At 47.9% G+C, this 24,646-nt stretch overlaps 1 protein-coding gene across 9 annotated transcripts in view; it reads right to left on the minus strand.

Moving 5' to 3' along the window:
- Positions 1-24,646, minus strand: part of GPSM1 (G protein signaling modulator 1) — a 141,142-nt gene that overhangs the window by 27,660 nt on the left and 88,836 nt on the right. For 5 of the 9 annotated variants that reach the window (XM_039507181.1, XM_039507185.1, XM_039507184.1 and 2 more), the window contains 2 exons: positions 19,741-19,811; positions 13,382-13,561 (listed from right to left, as the gene is read on the minus strand). In XM_039507181.1, the coding sequence (XP_039363115.1) occupies positions 13,382-13,561; positions 19,741-19,811 (251 nt within the window). Of the gene's footprint in view, positions 1-13,381; positions 13,562-19,740; positions 19,812-24,016; positions 24,370-24,646 lie in introns of those variants that run through there. The other 4 variants (XM_039507182.1, XM_039507187.1, XM_039507190.1 and 1 more) reach the window with 3 other exon arrangements.

Below are 24,646 nucleotides of genomic sequence, written 5' to 3' on the forward strand. Positions count from 1 at the left end.
TTTTATTTATCTCTTCACCTACCCGCCTAGGGCCAAATCCTCGCCACTTCCCCACAGCCATGGACGGCCCTCGCCCGAGCACTCTCTGGAAGTGATGGCTTCCTGTCTATGCCCCGAAGCGTGGCCACAGACAATGGGTCCGTCCCAACCACTCTGACACAAACTGGCTCCAGAAAAGTGGAGCAGAACATGCAGCTCCTCTCCAGGGGACGTGCAATCCAGAGCTCGTCTGGGCATCTCCCAAGCGTACAATGCAGTGCAAATGCTGGAGAGAGGATGGAGTCTTGGTGGGGGTTAGAACCCACCACCCTGGGCTCCAGGGATGAGCATTCCACCAGCTGAGCGGCCCAAATCCTATGGCTCTCCCGGGGAGGTGTTCGCGTAAGGAATGGGGCACAAAGACTTGAGGATGTGCAGAGGTAATTGTGCCTAGTTTGGAAAGTGCACAAGGCCGACACAGACTGTGGCTGGGTCTGAATCTACTACACAAAAGCCGATGCTTTTCCTTACCGCCTATTAACTGTGCAGCTAAGCCCATTGACTTCACAGGGCTGCTGTATCTCTGACAGCACACCAGTTCTCCGAGCTGGGGCCCAGAAATAATCCCCTTCTGGCTGAGAATTACAACCCAGAGCCTTCAAAAGACATTTGTTCTCATCATTGTGTCAAAGGGTCACTGATGAGGTCTCTTTTCTGCTGGAATGGACAAAAATGATGGAACAGTCTCCGCTGGGCAGCTTCTAATCAAGGATTTATCCTTCACAAGCCTCAAGGGCAATCTCAAAATGCCATTTACCGTTGGTGCCAGCCAGTCCCGAGGCATCGCAGTTTTGGGGGTGCTGTTGCGGCCTGGCGAGAAGGTAACTAACTCTGCCTGGGGTTTGCAGCACTGTAAGCACACACACAGGGAACAAGGCCAGTAAGCAGTGTAAGTGCCAATCAATCTATGAAATCAAAGAGCTTTGCTGTCATTCGTCGCTTGCATGTGTGTTCTGCATGCATCTGTCAGGGAAGAAGGATTGTCTCATGGATAAAGCAAAAGGCTAGAAGTCAGGAGAAGTGGGTTCTACCTTAGCGGTAGCTACGCACAAAAAGAAGATCTAGGCATCATGATGTGATTAGTGAAAAACTCCACCATAGTCAAAACGTCAAGGTGCATAAGGAATGGGACTGAAAATATCCGAATGCCATCACGTAAACCAATGGTATGCCCACAGTTGGAATATTATGTTCCATTCTAGGCACCCAGTGTCTGTAAAAGGATCTAGAAAGAGTGAGTGCTCAGTCAGGTTTGGAAACGATTAGAGCCATGAAGAGAGAATGAAAAGGTTGGGGATGATTTAGAGGCACACAGAATAATAAACAGTGCAGAGAAACTAAATCAGACACCGCTATATGGTCTCAGAATAGAAGAAGAAGGTGACAGTCCATAAAATGGAAAGACAGTAACTCTAAAGCCAACAGAAACTCTAAAGCAACACATAATCAACTTGTGGAACTTATTGTCACAAGATATTGATATCAAGGCATTAGTAGGGTTCAGAAAAGGATTAGAGTATATCGATACCGAGAAAATCCACAGCTGCATTAAAATGGGGGAGGAAAAAAAAAAAAAAAGAGACATGAACCCTCCTCATGCTTCAGAACAAAACCAAACACAAACTACATAATTGTCCACTCTGAGATATCTCCCACATTCCTCTGAAACATCTGTTCTGGCCAATGCCAGAGACAGGACAGTGGGCTAAATGGACCACTGGGCTGACAATATATGGCAGTTCCTTGATTGCTATAGATATGCTTTTTAATTTAACAGATGTATTAGCATGGATTCAGTTTACTATTTTTAAGCACTCTCTCGATTACATATAATAATCTATTCCAAAGGTATATTTACTGGTGTAGTTAATTTCTGGAAGTATTGTGCAGAATGGACAGAAAGGCAATAATTAAATCAAATCATTAGTAAGGTATTTAGTGCCTCTCTAGTGACTTCAGTCAAATCTCTCCCACCTCACCCCCCAGACCGATTTGCAAAAGTGGCCGCAGCGACAAAATGCACGTGCAGCTGTTGTGCCCAAAAAATAAAACTCTCCTGGCCTGTATAATTTATTTAAAAAAAACAACGAACAACAAAAACCACATTCCGGAAGATTTTACAAGGGAGTGTATGGAATACCCCCAGGCATGACAAAGTAGTTAGAAACAAGTGAGGAGTTCCAGATTTCAAGACAAGTCAAACATTTGCAGTTTTATTGCTCTGGGACTGGCTTTAGTTCACCCTTCTTTTTTGTTATTGTTCTCTTTAAAGTGACAGTTTACGAGACCCAGCAAATATAACATCTCTTTTATTGTCTCATCCCACTTGAGTGTCAGCACCTGCCCAAGAGCCTGCTGGAGAGAGGACAGCACGAAGAGAAGCCCAGGCCTCGGCTATGGCTCAAAGTGCCAATAGCTTAACGACCTGCCGCAATGAGTCAAGTATGCTCAGGGGTGTTATAAAGAGGACGGTGATCAATTCTTCTCCAAGTCCACCAAAGGTAGGACAAAAAGCAATGGGCTTTATCTGCAGCAAAGGAGATTTAGGTGAGATATTAGGAAGACGTTTCTAGCTCTAAGGATAGTTAAGTATTGGAACAGGTTACCAGAGGAGGCTGTGGAATCCCCATCGCTGGAGGTTTTTAAGAACAGGTTGGACAAACCACCTGTCAGGGATGGGCCAGGTTTACTTGGTCCTGCCTCAGCATAGGGAGCTGGATAGATGAATTCTTGAAGGCCCTTCCAGCCCAGCCTATCTATGACTGTCAGCCCACCCAGGCTAGCTTTAATCTAGGTAGCACGGGTAACAATAGTAGTGCAGACACCATGGGATGGGCTTCAGCATGGGCCAGCTGCCCAAGCCAAGCCTGCTGGGGACCCTGGGTACGTATTCGGGTTGCTGGCCTGTGCTGCATCTTCACAACAATCACTACGTGTGCTCGCTGGATGAACGCCAGCGCGGGTGTGACCCTGACGATCACATCTTTGCTTGTGGTGCATTATCCAGCCCCTTGTTTCTGAATCAGCCAAGTGCTCTCCCAGGTACGGGGTAGATGAGGCCAAAGGCAAATCTAACATTGCCACAAATCCTTCATGTCCCCTTCCTGCCGGAATGGCTCCAAAGGAGTCCTGAACAGGGCCCTTGCATTGGGGATTAGCGTCCTTCCATGGGCCGTAGCTGGTTCATCAGATCTTCTGAATCAGAGGTAATTTCTACCTTGTCTCTTCTGGAACCAGATTAGAACACATGCTCTGAGGCAGGACAACAGAGCTCCTGGCTGGTGCTGTGATTAACCCCTTTGCTGCCAGACTTCCTGAGTCCTTCCCTGCAGCACGCGCTGCTGAGCTCAAGCCGGATGTGTGCAGCAGGAGTCGAAGCAGCTCTGTAGAGCTGTGTCAGTGTTATCACAGTGCCTGCAAAAAGGACACGTGTGGGGCGGCCTATTACAGCACGCTGGCCTCGTGGCACCACAGCGTGACCGCGACCCCTGGGGGCCGAGGGCAGCACCGCGCTAGCCGCACATGCTCAGCAGAAGGCCATGCTAGGGTCTGGCCTAGATTCAATCCCGATGCCTGGCAGGCTTAGCAGCAATGAAGCAAGTAAAGGCCCAGTGGTCGCCGTGGTGCTCGGAGCCTCTCTCGCGTGCACACTTTAACTAAAGACAGAACCGAAGCAAATCCTACACGTTGGTGACGTTATCATCAGTGGGGGGAATGGGGCTTTTCACGGAGAGAATTCCATCACCTGGTCCCTGCCAACAGTCATGGAAGCTGCGCTGCTCTGATAATCAATACGTGAGCTGGTAGAACTGATGTGAGCCCTTCTCCTTGTGAGGCTACTTTTTGCTCCCCCAGGACCACTTCCTTCCAAGCGGAGATTCACTGTGACGCACCGACCGTTCCAGCCTCTCTCCTCCACTCCCCTAGTCAGTCCGTCCCATGGTTTCAGATTCAGGGAGAGATACCGCACGTGTGCTGCTGGGGAGTGAAAGCTCTGGGCTGCGAAGCACATGAGCCTGGCTTGGCTCCCACTCAGCTATTTGTGCTGCATCTCTACAGCTCACGAGTGAGATTCCTAGAACGCTCCACGCCTTGTACAGCGATTACCCGTTCCGCTCGAACAGCCCCTCGCGCGCACAAAAGACCACATACCTCGGACCTTTTCCTTGTGGCAAGTAGTGGGAGACGGTTACGAGCAAAGGCTGAACTTCAGAAAGCTCTGTCTCTGAAGAGGCTCTAGAAAGCTCTCCAGGGCAGGCTCTCTGTTGAGGCTTCCAGCCTCTGCACAGCAAATATCTTGGGAACAGTTTCTCTGCTGGTAATGAGGCTCCTCTGCTTCTGGCTGGGACCCGGCAGCACTGACTGGCCCCTGCAGAAGTAAACCATGAGGAAAAGCGCTTCAAGAGCCCGGTGAAAGTTCAGGGACCTACCCCTGGTATTTCAAAGGAATCTACGCAACTGTGGCAGCGTCCCAGGTGGCAGCCACAGTGTCGTCCTATTAGAATGTAGCAAACCCCTCAGTGGTCTTGTCTCTCCATGATTCCAGGTAGTCTTTTTCTTCTTCTCTTCCTCCTCCCTCCTCTTTTCCTAGGGCTTTTACCAGTTATACTGGTGTAATTATAGCAGTAGAGTTAACAGGTGTAGCTATACTGGTATAATCCCCCTTGTGGACACGTATTGCAGAATAAGGGTATGTCTTCGCTGCCTGCCGTCCAGCCAGGATTGATTTATCACGTCTAGTCTAGACACGATAAATCGACCCCCGAGCGCTTTCCCATCGACTCCTGTACTCCAGCTCTGCGAGAGGCGCAAGCAGAGTCCACGGGGGACCCCCGTCCTTTGCAGCTGAGTCTCTGAAACATCTTGGGTGCATGCTGGAGAGTTGCCAGTGGTGAGGAAATCGCTGGGATAGCCAGGTGCTAACCCAGGAAGAGCCCTATAGTTGGGCAGGGACTTTCAGCTCAATTGGAAAAGGAATGAGAAGCTAGTAGAGTGCACAAGCACGAGTGCGAATGGCTCATGTTGGCCTTTGGTGCTTAAGAAATGAGCTGCAGGGTGTTATGAGCTGCTGCTTCTGCATGGCATTCACGTGCAAGCCCAGGCAGAGTAAGTTCCAGCACCGGCATCTGGAGAGGCCATGGATAACATGGGTTAGGAGAAATTTTCTCCGCTCACGGATAAACTAATATGCAGATAGGTCCCCTGTCTGTTTTCCAGCCACAGCGAAATGCCTATCCCACCGAGCTATTTAGCACAGTCAGCCACAGTCAGTTCCACTCACGCCTGCTGTTGGCACAGCACCGTTCCCTCGCTGGTGACGTCAGGCTTTTGACGTCTCGGCCTCGCAGTCCAATGGCACTCGTGACCAACGCATCAGTTCAGCGCGCTGTTTCTGGGCTCATAAAACCACTTGCCAAAAGCACTTGCCCACTCTAAATAAGACAAGTGAAAGAGCCCCCGGCATCCTGTCTACGGGGGGGGGGGGGGGGGAATCGGCAAGATTTTCCATTCTTTTTACAGCGACAGCTCGCTATACTAATAAAAAAAGCCTAGTGAAGCCATTTGTCACGGGGAATGTTTAGAGATACGGCGTGCATGAAAACTGTTTAGTGTCCAAACACATCAGCAGCCCGTCTCTGCAAGTCTTCATTCCTATCAAAAGCAGGTTCCTCTTTCTCGTGACTATAAATGGTCTGTGTTGAGAGAACTGAGAGCAGGGCAGTTCTAACGGAGGAGGGGGCTCTGAATTCACCTCCCAGGTGGATCCTGCCAGAGGAGGGTTCACATGCGCAGGGCCATTCCCAAGGGGCCACTGCCCCTGGCTGCGGTGCCTATGGCAGAATTCCCACTATTAGCCCTGGGTTTGTTACTTGGCTGTTTTCATTCCCATCAGACAGGCACTTAGGCCCTGACACAGCAAAGCACTTTAGCAAGCAGGGGAATGTAGGCGCGTGAACCATCCCATTGACTTCGCCAGAACCCCTCGCAGGCTTAAATGGAAGCTCAGGCCTTGTGCGCGTTGTCGGATGAGGACATGAGCTGCAGGTCCCAGTCCTGGCCCCAGTCTGTTCTGGATGGGAATTAGAAGCCGCCAGTTTTCATCTCAGTCCATTTGCCCATTTAAAAAAAAAAAGGGGGCGGGGGGAAGAGGATGGGAGAGCAATACTCACGTGAGACTGTTTTGGAATCCAGTGTGTTCTCCTCTAACATTAATCCATCCATTTAAAAAGTGGCCCTTCCAAAGCACTGCCCTCCTTTCCTCAGAGCCTTTTTGCACATGACACATCCCAGCCGGGCAGAAGGAACTGATGAGCCAGATCGGTGAAAGAACGAATCAACCTGGACTTTTCCGCTCAAAACCTTGCGCGAACAGAACCCTTTCTCCAGTCTGCTAGCCTTGAATCGGGGGGGGAAGCGGCCTTGTGGTTAGGGCGCTGGCCTACCACCCAGGAGAGGGGAGTTCACATCCTGTTCTGCAAAATGGGCATAACAGTCCTCTCTCTTAGGAGCCTGGTGAGGCTCTGTCCATTTTGACTGTCACGCCGACGGGACTGGCTCACAGCTGTGAATTCCTGCCTCAGGGCAGACTGGCAGAAAGCAGGGTAAATACCCCAAACTGGTGGTGTTTTACAGTTAGATTTCACCAAGCCAGTGACAAATGTGAGCTCCTGGGGCGCTACACCAGTCTCACCATGGAGTCACAGACAGACCCTCAGCCTCTCCAGCCTACTGTACCTCCCAGACCAACTGGACTTTGTGATTAAAAAGCCATTAAAATCACATCACATAAGGTTGATGAGTTGGTATTCTAGATCCTAGACAGCGCTGGCAGGCAATTCTTTAGTAAACTAACTATAGCTAAGAAAAGGAAATGAGATTTATTGAGAGGTTAAAGCAGGTAAAATATATGCCCAGGTGAGTCACTGTCTGTAATGCCAAATGGTGGCAGTGATGTAATAAACTGCCAGTTTCCCAAAAGTCTTTTCAGGGTAGCCAGATTGTCCCTGGGGATTGCCACTTTGCATCAGTACACTTCCCTGTAAGAGTCCAAACAGTCCAGAGATGAAGGATCTTTCCTTGAATCCATATTTATAGCTTCTTCTGACAGAAAACAAGCTGACAGTGTCTCTACCCAGGCAAGCTTTTCCTATGACGACGGTGAGCGAGGAAGGCACTTTGAGCCTCTGACCTGCGGCCATTACACACAGTGGCCATCTGCTTCGAAATAAGCACGTTTTCTGATGAAGTCCTTCCTTAGCATTCCGCAAGGCTTCCTTGATGGGTTATTTAGTTACAGGGGTATGTACAATGCAAATGTTTGCTGCTGTATCGTAACAGGATACAGATAAGAGAAAACAATGCAAGTAATGTCCCATTGCTGTTTACGCTTCATAAAACTAAATACACTCTGTACCTTCAGCAATCACTTTGATCTATACTAATACACAAGTGAAGTGAATTGCCCTGAGTACACGCTGGCATGACCAGGCCAGTGGCACAACTACTGTCAAGTACTTTGAGATGCTTGGACAGAAAGTGCTTTAGGGTGAGATTTCAGCAGCTCTTAAGTGAGTTAGGAGCACAAACCTCAGCTGACCAGCAAAAGGACTCGTGCTCCTGGGCCATTTTTAAAAGCTTTGGGAAATCTCACCCTTAGCAATGCCAAGTAAAGTAGTGAGAAAGCTCTCTGCGGATGCACCGTGTAAGACGCAGGGTCCCCTGGAAAGCACAACGGCATTTGGACCCAGCCTTAGCATATGATCAGTCACAGGGAAATGGGAGTGAACTTTAACACCACACACTTTTGCTTAAGCAGCAAAGAATCCTGTGGCACCTTATAGACTAACAGATGTTTTGCAGCATGAGCTTTCGTGGGTGAATACCCACTTCTTCGGATGCAAGCAGATGCACTTTTGCTTAGGGCCCTGCTATAAAAAAAATAACCGAACAATCCCTCTCCACCAACACCAACCCCAACCCCACCCTAATCCAGACCCAATCTGCACCCTGACTGCAGAGAAACAGGTCTTCAGAAGCCCTATGCTTCCTATGCAAACCTGGCAAACTTGATCTACGGGACGCAAAGCAAAGCGTCTCCCAGCCCCATGGGGAGCTGGGATCGGTCCTCACATCTCCCCAGCTCACTGGCAGCACGCTAGCTGAATTCAAGGTCCTATCGAGCCCTGCCCAGTCCTGCCGGCTCCATGCAAGGGCCGAGGCCAGAGGGCAGATGGGCTCCCAGAGAAGGGAACTTTGGCGGACAGGTGGAGAGGGTGAGCAAAGCCTCCTCTGGAGAAACCGTCCCAACTAACTGAGTGCTCCTGGCTCAGGGGGACCAAACAGCAGGAGGGTTGCCGCACAATGATATAGCCTGGCCTCCCATTCAGATGTGCTGGGGCTGACCCTCCACCCAGCCCAGCCGGCCCCCCTGCACGTTCTCCTACTTTACAGAGCAGCTCAGTCATGGCTTCCCCCCTACCCGGCCCCAAGATTAATTGGCATCAAGGCCCACAACAATGAGAATACAGCACCTTGCAGCCCAGGCTTGTAGACATCTTTACAGTGATGGTTTGTGGTTCACACACCTTGGGTGAGGTAGGTAGGCAGTAACCATCTTACAGAAGAGGAAACTGAGGCACAAGATGTCAGACAGCTAGTCTGCAGAAAAGCTGGGGAAAGAACCCAGGTGTCCTGACTCTCAGTCCTTCCCTGAGGCATATTGCTTAACTCCGTAACGCCCTTTGGAATCCAAGCAGTATTCAAAATACTACAGGAAATAAAGAGCATTGCAATGCACAGGGTTTTGCAACTCTCAAGGAGGAAGCACGGTCCAGCGGTTTTAAGACACTAGCCTGGGATTTGGATTCAATTCCTTGCTCTTGTGTAACCTTGGGCGTAGTTTCTGGGCCTCACTTCCCCACCCGTAAAATAGGGATAATATCTACTGCACAGAACTGTTGTGGGGTTAAGTACATTAAACTCCGAGCAAAGAAAACATCTCTTTGTTGGTGTCCTTCACTGACAGATTTCACCCATTGGAGGCTTTAAGCGACGGTCTTCACTAAAGGCCAGACTTTGTGGATTCTCGTCTAAAAAGTCCAGCCAACGGCAGCTTCCAGGGAGCTGGCACTGCAGTGTCGTACTGTGACCCAGCGGACACATCTCATTTTACCTCGTCACATTAGCATCTAGGGTGGGATTTACCGGAGCTGAGCTAAAAAAGGATCATGTAAATGAGGATTATAGCTTAAAAAACCCACCCACGCACCCATAAAGCAAACTGCGGCACTTCTGCATCGGGCTTAAGCAGAAGGAAACCGAATGAGAGGTTTTTTGGAAAAGTGACTGGGGCAAGAAGTTGCCATGAATTATCCAAAATAATGTGCCCATGACATACAGATGCAGTCTGGAGTGAGGGGTCCTTTTTAAGCATGTGTGTGCGGGGCTCAGCACACATAACCAGGGCCAGTGTTTCAAAAGAACTCTGCACCCGAAGTGTCACAGTAGGGGCCATTGGGTGCAGAGCACTTTTATAAATCTGGCCCCACACATGCACCCATACACATTATTACATAGACCTACACATACGAAGAGGCATGTGAGTACTTGTGCGCACACACACACACACACCACGCACACAGAGTACTGATGAGCGCATCAGACCGTCTGCTACGGTGCTATCATCACAGGGATGTCTCCGCATCTTACAAAAGGGCAAATCAAAATACTACCCGTAGCTTTTTGTGTATGAAGAGAGGGGCAAACCCCAGAAAGGGGGTACAGCATCCCCTGCTGGAAAGTAGGGGAAGTCACAAGCACCCCATTGCAAATGAATATTGGAAACTAACATTTTGCTATACACTCCCATCCTTCATGGCAACCACCTACATTTCAAAGCGAGAAAAGACAGACAGATAAAGAACAGGGGACAAAGCTCTGTGTAAAGAGAGGAACCAACCCAGACTGATTTATTCCTGGCCCCAAAGCATGCATTTGTACCAGCGTATAACCCTTAGCCTGGCTATTGACTGAAAACAAATCCAATCAAACCCTTCTTGCTAGCTCTCACTGGATATGGGCCATCAGCCACGAAACATGGGACACCCCTTCAAATACAAGCCAGGTGATCACCCTCAGCTTTCAGCCCAGGGCACTCCTGAGAGTCTGATCCATTCTCTACTGGGGTGGGACCAAAGGGACCATGTTCAGTGCTTGCAGGGGATAAACTCAGGCTTGTTCTTCTGTAAATTCTGCCACCCTTTCTCACGCCCTGTGGCTTTGCGGGGTTGGCCCTGTGTGCAGAACAGATGAGAAGAACCCTAAGCCTCTGCCCATATTGCAGACAGAGGCGTAGAAGAAAAACCTCAGCCTGAAAAGCCAGAGCAGGCTGCGAGGCAACGCGTCCCGTTCTTTGCAAGGCCAGAGAAGATGTGAAAGGGGCTTTTGCCTCAGGAGTGCACTGTCCGATTTCCCTAAAGGTGTTGGGAACAGTAATTCCCTCGTCTGCGTGCACATTTCTATGGTAGAGGCTTGGGAGCTTGCACATGTATAAGATGAGATAGTCAGAATGGCCCCTTCTAACCTTAAAAAAATATATCCATGCGTGTATAACTTAGGGTCTGATCCTGTAAACACTATGGGTTTGTCTACACTTGGAAATTCACCAAAATAGCTACTCTGGACTAATCCGTTGGGTATAAATCCTGCAGTGGACGTGCCTATAGAGCCATTTCAGTACATTTCAAAGTGCCAACAAGGCCCTGAGCAGAGCACACCCTGTCTGCAGGATTGGAAAGTACTCAGGATAGCAACTTGTCTTTTGGTCCGCAACGTGTGACGTTCCTCCCTGTGAAATAGCAATAAATAAAGTGTGCATGTGTGCACACACGTGCGTGAGCACTGCTACCCCTTGCTGGCCAGCGAGTGTGTGCAGGCCTGTGTATTTGGGGAGGGGAAAACCAAAGGGGTTACCAGTTCAGACCTGAATCTCAGCCTCAAAGCAACTCCCCAATTGCCACCCCCTCTCCCCTCCGCCCACCCTCCCCTCCCAGGGGCGGCTCGCAGACAGTTTGGCTTTTCTGCATCAAGACTTCCACAAGGTCACCATCCGTCAGTGATGTTCAGTGGGGGCTTTACTACCACACAGAGCAGCCTATTTACTCGCCATTGTGTTCCTGGGGGGACGCCGTTTGCCTGACTGCTTGCTGGAGCTGGGCTTTTGTTTGGTTTCAGGCTGCAGGTTTGTGTTAAAAATACAAGGCTATTTCTGGCAGAAATGTTTTCTCTCTCTCTCTCTGTGTTCCTTCTGCTGCCCCCGTGCTGCCGCCTCCTCTTTGGCTCGCTGAGCTTTGTTTTCCTAGCTGGTGACCAGCCTTGCACGGGCAAACAGAGAAAAACGCTCTTCCTAGTAGACTCCCATTTTCCAAGGTGCTACCTGGGACTGGGATATCAACTCGGAGAGTTCTCTTAAAGGGACACAGTCCTGATAAATATCCTACGTAGGGCGGTCTGTGGCTCCCAGCCCTGGGGTCTGACCAGTAGACTGACCGCAACCCAGGGAACCCAAATGCAACAGTCGAGATAAATCCAAGTACCTCAAACGCTAGGGAAGTTTTGAGTCTAGATCCAAACTTTGCAGCTCAGATTCATTTCTAGCTCATACCAAAAGCTTTGGTTTCCCCTGATTGTTGTTAGTGTTTTTAATGCTAATAAAATAGGTCCTTTGCTTGTTTGTTTTTTCCGCATTTGGACTCAAATGTTCCCCCGTAGGATTTTGTGCGAGTGCATGAGAATGGAGCATTCCCATGCAGCTGGCATGGCTTAGCAGTGCCCATTTTATTATTTAAATCATAACTGTCGCACGAAGCGCAAAACAGCCACCTAAGGAATCATAAAAACACGATAAAAACATAAGAACGGCCATCCTGGGTCAGACCAATGGTCCGTGTAGCCCAGTAAGTATCCTGGCTTCCAACAGTGGCCAGTGCCAGATGCTTCAGAGGGAATGAACAGAACAGGGCATTTATTGAGTGATCCATCCCCCGTCGTCCAGTCTCAGCTTCTGGCAGTCAGAGGCCAGGGACACCTGGAATATGGGGCTGCAGCCCCGACCGTCCTCTAAGAACGTATCTCATTCTTGCTTGGCTCAGAGCTCCTCATTTGAGATCACTCAGTGAAAACATTTCAAAGCCACCTTGCCCACAATAAAGAAACCTGCCGTTGCTTGCGGGTCTGACTCCCCCCTGCAGTACTGAATACAGAACCCACACAGCGGCAGGAAGCCTCCGCAGGGTAACCCATTACCTGCCTGTCAGAATGGAAACCGGGACCAAAATAACTGTGTGCTGACCAGCTTGATGTGCAGGGATAACAATATATACAAAAAGACACCAGCAGTTTCCCAGACTGGGACCCTCTGCCATTCAGGGACCAACTCTGTAATTCAAAGCAACTCCACCTTCTGACACCGAATGCCGTAACTGCCAGATGACACCACCACAGCCAGTAACTGAACACAACTGGCACCAGCTTGTTTCTTCCCAGTTTCCCACGGCGGAGCTCCTCTGCAGTCACCGGCGAGCCCTCAGAGAGGAGGGGCTGGCCTACGCTCTTCCCTGCTCCCTGAAGAAGCACATAATGACGCTCAGCTGCTTCCCAGGGCCTACCCAGAGCTCTAGCCCCGAGGAGAACATCAGCACCAGCCCAGGGATGGGCTCAGAACAAAAAATGGGCCAACCTTTTCCAAAAGCGACTCGTGATTTTGGACACTCAAGTGGGAACTCCTAAAAAGCATCTGATTCCCCAAAAGTGCTGAGTACCCGCCCCCTGAAGAGCAGGCATCCTCACATGTATCAAGCTAGGGGCCCGCAAACGGAGACAGCCAAAACTGCTACAAATGTTGGCCTCACACACTAACACTCCCACACTTAGGAGAAGTTCAGGTCCCCTCTCTAGTAAAAACAGCAAATGGAAAACAACCATAGGCTCTTTCACATCATCATAATTATTCACAATTATTTACAATAATAATCCACAGCTCTTACACAGCACTTTATACCAGTAGATCTCATAAGGAGATCTTTATAAAGGGAAGTATCATCATCCCTATTTTAAAGATGGGGAAACTGAGGCAGGGAGCGGTGAATTGACTTGCCGAAAGTCACACATCAGGCCAGTGGAGAACTGGGAATAAAACCCAGGTCTCTGAAGTCCAGTGCTCTATCCAGGTCCAGGCCACACTACCTCCTGCCTCGTCAGGCTACACGTGTGACAAGAACAAACATTTTATAAAAAGCTCAAAGAGCTCTGTTGGGAAAAAACCCCCAAACCCTCATCTTCCTACCGATTGAGACACCTGGAGTCGGACATCACTGGCATCCAACGGTGACGTATTGGAATCCTGGGATTTCCTCTCTGAACTGGACTGGTTCTCCTGGTATTTCTTGGATCTCACAGGCAGAGACAAGAAGTCCTTTCCCGTGATCTTCAGGTTTCCCATGTGGTGGCTATCCCCATTCTGCTCCTTGGGAGGACAAGAAACGGTTATTGCACAAATCATTCAGCTGAGGCTTAACGTGGTGATTGCAGGTTTACACCTAGAATCTGTAAGAAATTAACCTGGAGATTAGCAGCCATAATCGCACATTTATGATAGTGTCAGGGAGTGTTAGACATAGACAGTTTTAGAACATTATAACGGCGATACTGGGTCAGACCAATGGTCCATCTAGCCCAGTATCCTGTCTACTGACAGTGGCCAATGCCAGGTGCCCCAGAGGGAATGAACAGAACAGGTCATCATCAAGTATCCATCCCCTGTCACCCACTCCCACCTTCTGGCAAACAGAGGCAAGAGACACCATCCCTGCCCATCCTGGCTAATAGCCATTGATGGACCTATCCTCCATGAAGGTATCTAGTTCTTTTTTTAAACCCTGTTATAGTCTTGCCCTTCACAACATCCTCTGGCAAGGAGTTCCACAGATTGACTGTGTGTTGTATGAAGAAATACTTCCTTTTGTTTGTTTTAAACCTGCTGCCTATTAGTTTTATTTGGTGACCCCTAGTTTGTGACTGATGCACCATTGAGTAGCAGACAATATGCATTACTGGAGAGGATGTATCATTCACAGGAAACAAAATTAGTCCAGTTTACACTAGCTTGTCATTAGCATTTTTGGGGAGCACATCATCATTCTTGAAGAGTCCAGGATGGGAAGGGGTGGGGACTTGTGTTCTGTTTAGAGAGGGAGGGATATTTTAGATGTGTGTGTATGAGTCAAGACCAGTAATGTATTATATTTACCAGGCACATAGATAACCATCCTGCAGGCCTGGCTGCAATCCCAGGACAACGTATTAAGATGTGATTGGAGGTAACCACCACATCAGAGAGGTCTCCTAGTTGCCTTCTCTCTTCCTGACTGTCAGCTCTCTACCTCTATAGCTGCTTTTCAAAGCCTGCTCAGGTCGGTCAGTTCCCCTTCCCCAAAGGGGCCTGATTCCTTGCTGGAACAATACTGCAAAACATTTGAGTGGTGTCAACTAACAAATAGGACCTGGGACTTTCAAGGATATCACCCGTTTGTAGCGAAAGCACAAACAATCCTGCACAAAAATCTTGGCCTAAATCACTGATGCAGCGTGTGAGACAGAGGCAGCATCTTCCTCTACACCACCTAGCACATGGCCAGTGCTCCATAAGGATAATAAACAGGATGCAAGGATTTCCTATAGGAAACCGAGGAGAACCCAGCAGCTTGGTCACATTTCAAACTATTCAGAGAGAAAAACTATCAGGTCAGGCAGACGCATGTGACTCAATCATTCTGAAGCAACTCCCCAGAAATTGATTCAATCACTTTAATTCCATCCGTAGTGGGTGTAATTGTCATAGAAAAAACCATTTCTCCTACAGATAGTAACAGGCATCTCTCTGATTTGCAAACACAAAGGGTCCTTAGAGCTCAACAAAGGAATCAGCTACTGCAGGAGCAGAATCACTCCCTTTCCATCCACTTGCTTCCACGCCTAGGGAGATATTCTTCCTTTTCATCCATCCACCCTCCAGGAGCCCAGCACAGATCAGGGTTAGAGGCGAGTAATGACCCAAAAGGCAGAGGTTATAGTTTTGTCTGAACAGAGTTGAACTAGCTGAACTTCCTGAATCTGCAGAGAGGGTCGGGGGCCTCCCAAGAATGGGCTTCCTGGAGGTGGAGTATTTTGGCGCTTAGTCTGGACGGGACCAGGAAGAGCAGAGGCACGTGGGTTCCAGAGAGAGGAGATCAAGCTGCAGAGATTTAACCTGGATCCAAGTTTTGAACGTCCCAAAGTTCAAGAGTCATTTGGATGAGGGATTCTGATCTCTTGATGGCTCTTAGTTCTATCCACGTTTGCTGGCAAAGCCCTGTTCTAGAATCCTTTCATGCATCTTCACCAACCTCCCTCTGTTGGGAAACCACATGCAGTAGCTCTTCATATTGACAACAAAAGACACTTCTCCAGAGAAAGCAGAAAAACAGGTGACGGTGCTGGCTCAGCATGGAATAACACTTTGTTATTTTAAATGCATGATTCAACCCCACCACGAGCTGGTTTCATTATCCCCTCTGACCAAGGGAACCTCCTTTGCCCAGTGGAAGGACAGGCAGGGTTGGGTTTTGAAAAGACTCCACCAAGGCTCTGTCTACACTACACATGTAGAGTACAGGCACTCCGTGTGGGGTTACATGCTGCAGTGAAAGGCGCTGGTAGGGGGCAGGCAGTAGGACACTCTGCTGCTAAAAATGGCATGGAAAACAGTGACTCCGGAGAGCAGAGAAACAAATCAGCCATAGGCTCCCAGTGCGATGCTGTGACAAAACAGGCTCATGTGATCCTTGGATGCAGGGGGGCTGGAACAATTTGTATAGTGGGGGTGCTGAGAGCCATTCAACCAAACTGCAAACCCTGTATATGATGGAAACCACTTCAAGCCAGGTGGTGTGGCAGCACCTCCAGCACCCCTATTTCCAGCACCTACACGTCTAAACAGGGGAGTACTGAGTCGGAGGAGAAAGGTGATTTTATCTCTGTTCACAGCATTTGAGAGATCCATACTGGAATACTGCATCCAGTTCTGGTGTCTAAATTTCTAAAAGGGTGCAGGAAAGAGCCATAAAAATGACTTGAGGGCAGGAGAAAGTGCCATAGAGTGAGAAACTTAAAGAGCTCAGTGTGCTTAGTTTATCAAGAAGAAAATGGAGAGGTGATTTGACTACAGTGTACATGTAGCTTCACAGGGAGAAAATACTGGATACTAAAGGGATCTTTAATCTGGCAGAGAGAGACATAACAAGCAGGATGGATTGATCTATATCAATGACATTTAAATCAATCAATTTTAATGATGATTAAAATCAATTATTTAAATTGAGGTTTACTCCTTGCTGATTTAAATCATGCTTTGCATTTCTACTTTTTAGTTATTTTACTAAAGAAAGGTTGATCTCATTAGTTGGTAACCACTAGAACATGTTGATTTGCAGCTAAATATAGCATTTACACTAAATTTGGTACTACTTTTTGCTAACGAGGAGGGTATACTGTATCTATACAAATTTATTTAAGCAATTATATAGTGTAATTTATATAACTTCATTTATTCAGAGTCTTAATTTTTACATTTTTATATTAGAATATGGTTAATGATGCATTTCTTATTTACTAGATGATGATTAATTTATTTATTATTTGTGATTTGTATTCATGATCTCTCTGGCTGGTAATACAAATTCAGTTATAATGCACAAAAAGAGCATTTATCTGACATAAATAGAAGTACCTTAAAAGTGCTGGATACATAACCACAATGTTTATTAAAACATATTTTACATTTTAAGCTAAATGAGCTATTAAAGAAAGGAAGTATTATCTGTAGTTAATGAACTGAACAGCTTGTTTTTGGTCACCATGTCCTTCAAGGATTTTAGAACTAATAGATCTCATCTCTCACACCTAGTTTTTATTCATAGATTGGAAGAGGGAAACAAGCTGTCCTGTTTTTTTCAATTCCCAATTGGTTCCTTAACTTTGAATGAACAGGTCATTGAATTGAACTGGCTGAATAAACTACAATGAAGAAAATATTCTTTCTGCACAAGCAGAAAAGGCTACTGTTGTCAAAAATTGATTTAATATTTCAATGAACTCGGGTTCCGGGCGCTGACCCAGTGACTTCCACCTGTTCAGTGGTCTGACTTTCTTTAAAACACTGCAGCAAACACGTAACGCTTAGCATTTTGGGGGGTATTTAATTTAAATTATTTTAATAGATTATAATAAGTTAAGGCCTTAACATAGGTTGCCAATTTCATATTTAATTTTCAATAGGTTTGTTTTAAAAAAATAAACCTGCATTAAATTTAAAAAATCCTTTAAAAAATCATTTATTTTTATCCATTCTCCATCCAACATGATCCAAAAGCTGGAAGTTAAAACCAGACAAATCAAATCATATAACAGAGCACAAATTTTTAACAGGAGAGTGATTAACCATTGGAACAAACTCCCAGGGGATGGGGTGGATTCTCTATTCATGATATCTTTAGATCAAGACTGGATGCCCTCCTGGAAGATGCTTTAGTCAAACAAGTTACTGGGCTCAATACAGGGGTAACTGAAATTTGAGGCCTGCATTATACAGGAGATCAGACTAGATGATCTAAAATGATCTCGTCCATGAATCTGTGAAAGTGACCGAGGGATCGGGGCAGGAAAGGGTGAGAGAATTGGGTGATGGGGTGGAAAAGAGGCTGGAGAGACTGAAGAGATGAGACAGAGATGTGAGCTTTAATCTGATCACTCTTCCCCCACTGGAGGCTCAGTCATAAGGTGACCAGATGTCCTGATTTTATAGGGACAGTCCTGATTTTTGGGTCTTTTTCTTATATAGGCTCCTATTACCCCCCATCCCCTGTCCTGATTTTTAAACATTTGCTGTCTGGTCACCCTAGGCTCAGAGCGGATGCCCCCCCCCCCCCCCGGGGCTATAATCACATTCCCTCCAAGTGGGCTGAAGAGCAGAAGGAACAAGGCATCTGAGGCGGCCCAGGAAGAGACCAAAATACACTCTCTCCTCAAGGGCCACTTAAAGGAGAATGGGAGAACTCAGCCGCTGCCTGCTGACAGCTCCCATTTACTCCAGCCTCCCAGCAGGATCTCTGGAAGCTCATAATCCTGCCTGAGGGCTCAGCTATTACACTAAAGCACGCAGCAAACCACACATCAGCGAGAGAGTCCCCAAGGCCATCCGGTTACTCAGCACTAACTATCCCTCAGATGCTCATTCAGACACTCTCTGATCTCAAGCGTCGCGGCCTGGGCGTCACAGCTCCTGAGTCAGAACAGCAGGCTGGATGCTGCGCAGGGGAGGCTGGCACAACTAGCACCACTCCAGCTGCACAGCACAATGTGTCCTGGTCAATGGCTGGGTGAATTAACAGGGCAGCGATCACGTCGGGGACTCGAGAGGTCTGGGGTCAAACTTACAGAGGTGTTTAGGTGCCTAAAGATGCAGACGGACACAGTGGTGCTGGAACAGTTTTTATAGTGGGGGTGCTGAGAGCCATTGAACCCACTGTAAATCCAGTAAACCATTTTCAAGCCAGGGGGTGCGGTAGAACTCCCAGCTCCAGCACCTACGGATGGACGCCGAGCAGAATTTACACAAACCCCATAGCAGGTTAGGTACCTGATTTCCACTGAAAGCCAGTGGGAGTTAGGCACTTGTGTCAAACTCCACTAGGCACCCATCCACCTCTTTAGGTGCCTATGTATCTTTGGAAATCTGGTCTTTGCTTGCTAGGCCTACCCTGATCTGCAACCTTGGGTGAGCCAGTCCCCGCTCTGTGCCTCAGTTTCCCCATCTATAAAGAGGAGGGGGTGATAATTCTAACATAGCTAGATCTATGGATGGAAAGGGCTATCTAGATGGTAATTATTACTATAGATGACATTCAAAGCAAGGCAGAGTGCTACTGGCCTGGGAAATCTCCACAAGGCGAGGGAACGACTAGACCCCGTGACAAAGGCAGTAATTGCCAGCAGAATCCCAAGAAGAAAGTCAGTGGCCTGGGGAAGGTTTCACAGGAAAATTATTTTTTTCCCCGAAGATGGGAGGTTTCAGCATCTCCCAGCTGGCTCAGACACGAGCCTAAGCACGAGAGAGAGAGAGAGAGAGAGAGTGCGGAGAAGAAACATGCCTGGACCCAACATTTCCTATGGAGAAGCCACTGGCAGGAAAGCCTCAGTGGTAATGTGAAGGCTCCTGCCTTTGGCCTCTCATTCCACATTCGCCCTGTCCCAGAGGAAAACGGATTGAGATTGGCCACCAAGAGCTAACAGGGTTAAAAACTAACTATCGTCCTCTCCAGAAGGACTGTTTTTCAGAAAGTGCAGCCATTGGTTTTTCAGATTTCAACCAAGTGCCTTTTGTAGCTCAACCAGCTGTTCCCCTCCTCCAGGATCCCTAGAAACCCTCTTTGGTTAATCCCAGCAACTCTAGTGATATCTACTAATCGCACATGTCCACGCAGATGAAGTCATCCAACAAGCCATTATAGAGTCCTGACATTTAATCTCCTAAACCAGCCAATGCGAATTTGGTTGTCCTGCCTCCCTGCCCCTTCCCTCCATGACTCCTTTAACAGAAGCTCTGCTTACCTTTTCGGAGGGGAACTTCAAGAGGTCTAAACTGTCCATGCTGTTCCTTTGGCTTCTCTTAGGCCTAGCTCCTGAAAAACAACAACACGGCCTTGCATGAAGTGGCTGTCACCTATTGTCGGCATTAATGTCATGCAGATAAAATTCAATCCACAGCAGACCCCGGCTCCTGTTAACTGGAGTGATATAAAGTCAACAGGACAGGATGTTGCAGCCGGGTTGTCCTTGAGATTCAGAACATGTTTTGTTCCCTTTTGTTTGTTTTTTCAAACCACTATCGCAGTTCAGTTGTTAGAAACTAGAGCAGGGTTTCTCAAACAGGGGTCGCCACTTGTGTAGGGAAAGACTGGTCCCAATCCTTTAAATTTAGTGTCTCTGCCACCTGAAATCACTGCATGTCACATGGTTCCCACCCAAACCTAGACTCCCGAGAAGGGGAGAGCCAGGTGGGGGTGGGGGTTGTGCCAGGACTTTTCCCAGCCATGGTGACTATAGCATAGTGGGGACGCTGCATGTATCTAATTGGAAGTTTTCAGGCTCAGAAAACAACAGCCATGCTGATTCCTGAGAATGGAAACTACAGAGCTTTGTATGGTTCCTGTGACAGCAAATTTATCAAGAGCAAAACTATTCTGATTTCCCACAGCAACGCCCATTAATAATCTCAGATATTTGTATTACGGTAGTGTCCAGGCACCTGGATCAGGATTGAGGTGCCATTGCACTGGGGATTGCACAAAACACAGTGCAAGGTACATTCCCAGACTCAAGGAATTTACAACCAGTTTAAGACAAAATGCAACTAATGCATGTAATAGACAGACTAAATGGTGGTGGTGGGGGGGTGGAGATAATTATGGGGAAGCAGAGCAGCATTACGCTTCTACAGGAAACAACAGCACCAAGCTGAGTCCAGCTGCATTGCGAGCCTGTGTGTAACCGGGACCTTCATGGTCTGCAAGTCTCAGCTATTCTGGGTGCACCAAGCCTGAGCCTTCCCACTAGCTATTCTGGAAGGAGCTGGGCTGAAATTCTCTTGGGCACACTCAGTGCACGGTTTCCATATGATGAGAGGACAAAGTCCAGATAACTCTTGTCGTGACTGGCACTGTAATAAAACGTGGTCTCGTGCATGGTGTGATACAGGAGGGCCACGGAGCAGCGATAGAGTGTTAGAGGGGAAATATATAAGGCCTAGGCTAATTAAGGCGTGGTTCCCTGTAGACTAGGGAGGGTTGCTACAGGCAGGGCTGCCCAGAGGATTCAGGGGGCCTGGGGCAAAGCGGGGGAGTGGACATAAAAAAAGGTGCCACCCGCTGCAGCACTTGTACTCGCCGGGTGGTGTTCCCAGTCTGCAGGTCCTTCACTCATTCCAAGTCTTTGGTGGTGGCGGCGGGTCCTTAACTCGCTCCGCATCTTCGGCGGCACTAAAGGACTCGCTGCCGAAGTGCCGCCAAAGAACCGGAGCGAGTGAAGGGCCCGTCGCCGAAGTGCCGCCAAAGACCCGGACCACCGGATTCTCGGCCAGGGCTCGCAGGGACTGGGGCAAATTGCCCCACTTGCCCCCCGTGGGTGGCCCCAGCTACAGGTTAATTGGAGCACCAGTAGTCAATTAAGGCCGTGTGAGGAATCTAATAAACCCCCCTGCTTCAGGCAGTCAGAGGGGGAGGAGGAAGGAGAGAGGACTGGAGCTTGGAGGTGTGTTGGGAGATGCAGAAGCCCAGAGAACCGAAGTAAGGGAGACCCTGCCCCGGCAGGGCAGGGAGAGTCCCTCCCCCGAGTGCCTAAGGACTGAGGATACCCTCTTCTCCCTTAGGTAGGGTTAAGAAACCCGCACGGGTTGAGAGGGGCTGGGACTCAGAGCAAGGAGCAAACCCAGACCCCTCCCCTGCTTCCTTCCTCTACCACCTTCCCGGGCCACTAGCAGGGCCCTCAGCACCCAGGAGCAGGGGCAAGGGGTGACGTCTTAGGGCCCCCCCCCAAGAAAAGCGCAGGACCCACCATATGAACATTGGCCATCTTGTCACAATGGTAATTTCATTTTACTAACCTATATCTAATTGCATTACCCCTAAACTCTGTCCTGTCAGCCTAAAATACTTGGATTATTACAGTCCTAAAGCCTCAGTTCAGCAAGACACTGACACACATTTAAGTCCATCTCTATTCAGCAAAATGTGGCAGCACCTGCTTAGTTTTAAGCATGTGCTAAAGTCACATTAAAGTCAACAGGAATTCAACACATGCTTAAAATTGAGCACAGGCTGATGGATTTTGCTGAATTGGAACAGTTTGTGGAATTGGGACCTACATAGAAATTAAATCTCTCTGGAGAAAAGGATTTTTTTTGTTAGGCTTGAAAGCAAAGAGCAAGGTGAACACCGGGGCAACCACCATGTCCCTCCAACAGGGAGATCTGTTGCCTTGCCACAGCTGCAAAGTCAAGGCCAATTTCTCAGCTGGCACTCGCTCAGCAAAACAGGACTCTATCCCGGAAGTCAGGCAGTTGGCCAGGGTTCAGCCACAGAGCTTGCCCAGCTTTTGGGCAGATGGGAAGAAAGGCCTCTGCCACTCTAAGCAACTCGGGTAGAGCTAATTTGCTTTTGCAATGTTTGCCTCCGTCCCTGCCTACTTTTGCTAAGAGACCTTACAGAGCCTCAGTATCTGAAAGCATTAATCCTCAGCCGCAGCATTTGCACTCAGAACACGAACAGGGCCCAAGTAAATATGTGCTCGGGTCAAATTCTCTATTGGTGTAAACTGACACGGCTCCGCTGCCGCCAATGGCATTGCACCAATCTACACAATCAGAGAGTTTGGCCCACTGTCTATAGAGCACCTGTTCTCTAGTCATTTTAAAGCATTTTGCAAACACTGCCCAAGCCCCTCCTGGGCCCCCGCCCCAGGATATCGCTGTCCCTTGGAGCCTAGACAGAGCCCAGAGCTGAGCCCAAGGTCACACAGCAAGGGCCTGGCAGCCCCGGAATGCTCTGACCATGGAGCCACATTCCCTCCCTTTTCACAAATCATCTTCGGGCGCTGACAGAGCGGAGGGGAGGGGCCCTACCACCCAGGCTCCCCCGTCCCCACCCCAAATCGAAGTGTGCTCCTCCCATCCCAGTTACCAGAGTTACCTTCCAGGAACCTCCCATTAAAAACAGAAGGCATTTCTCGGACAACATTCATTTCGGAAGAATCTTTCTCCTGCATCTGCTGTGAAGGTTGCTCCCTGATATCCAGGAGTGCTTTGCACCCTCTAGGTATCAGCGAGACTCAGAGAATCTGGGCAGGATTATTATTTCTGCTCCTAGAGAGATTCTCTCTGGGTGCTTCTGTATAAGCAGGGAGTCCATATGGGAGTTGAGAAATAGAAGGCGGGGGGCGGGAAGGGGGCGGCGGTGTTAAGGACCGTTCAATAAAGGTGCCCACAAATCTCCACAGCTACCCGAAAGCTGCTCAAGGCACTGAACTTTCCTTGGAGTAAGTAAGCAACAGCCTCCTTCATTGTGTGCAGCGAGGGGTTTGGAACCAAGATCATTATAAACATTTAAAGCAGCTTCCACATTTTGTTCTTGCTGAAGCAATGCCTTTGAGAGGTGAAGTTCAGTGTTCTAAAGCAAGCCTGCACCCCGGTGAAAACAAAGAGCAGTGCTCTGATTAGATAAATAGAGATCATTTCTAACAGCCTAAAGACTCGTTAATTATACACCTCCATCCTCACTGCTTGAGTGTATTTGCAATAGCATTAGACCGTTGGAGATAAAAGCATTAATCTCTGATCTGACAAACCTACCTTTCCTTTGTTACTTTAATATACGTATTCATCTGAGACTTTCCCAGTAATTGGGGTGTAACACAACAATTTGTTTTTTTCAGTTGTGGCAGTGTGGTCTTTCTTTATTGCCACTAGGATTTCAAATTCAGCTGAGGGAAAAGTTAAGAGTTAACAAATACATCTTCCAAATATCTAGTTACCTGGGAGAGAAATTAAAATCAGTTATGGGGCCAAATTCTGAACTCAGTTACCACAATTTTTCCACACTTCCACTGAGTAATACCTTACTCTGCAAGCAGCCCCATTCAAACGAATGGACAAAGAGTAAGATACTGTACTACTCAGTGTGAGTAAAGGTCTCAGAAGCTAGCCCTAAGTTTGGAGTAAATCCACAGAGCTCATTGGAGTTTCTTCACATTTACACAGGGGTGCAACCAACACCAGAATGTGGTGCCTTTAATCACACTCAGCCTCAAGAATAGCAGAGACTTCCATACTCACCTAACCACTGAGAAAATGTGAATCCAGCTAATTCTCTATCACAGACCAGGGCATCTCTTCAGATGGTTCCAAAGTAACTTCGGGGTGTCCCGTCCCACAACCTCCTCCAGATTATTTTTCCCAGAGATATTTGTAACTGCCTACTATTCAGCAAAAAAAATTGACACTCTCTTTCTCTCTCTTTCCTCCACTGATCAACAGCAGCAGCCGTGAATGCAAAAGATTGAGCAACTGAAAACCTGTGTCTGTTACTCTGTAATTTTTTTTCTTCTCCCCTGTATTTATTGGCATGTTTACGAAGCCCATTGCAGACTAACGGAAAACCTCAGGGGCATTTCTAAATGCTCTCTCTGTCTTTAAGGTTTGCAGAGGTCTTTAATCTAGCAAGTTGAAACCTTTTTGTGAACATCAGCTGAGCAACCTAACTGACTGACTGTATTCATGGCTTATTTTTTTTTGTGGAGAATCTGGGTTTTTTGTTTTTGCTTTTTTTTGATACTCAAGGTCATGGGTTGTTTTTTTCTAAATCATTAAAAAATATATATCCACTTTATGAGCTAAATAGCTTGATTAACCAATCAGAATCTCTCTGGCTTGACGATTTGGGCTGAGTTAAATGTTTTTCACATT

The sequence above is a fragment of the Mauremys reevesii genome, linkage group 19, assembly GCF_016161935.1.
Source record: "Mauremys reevesii isolate NIE-2019 linkage group 19, ASM1616193v1, whole genome shotgun sequence".
In the NCBI taxonomy this organism is placed as follows: domain Eukaryota; kingdom Metazoa; phylum Chordata; order Testudines; family Geoemydidae; genus Mauremys; species Mauremys reevesii.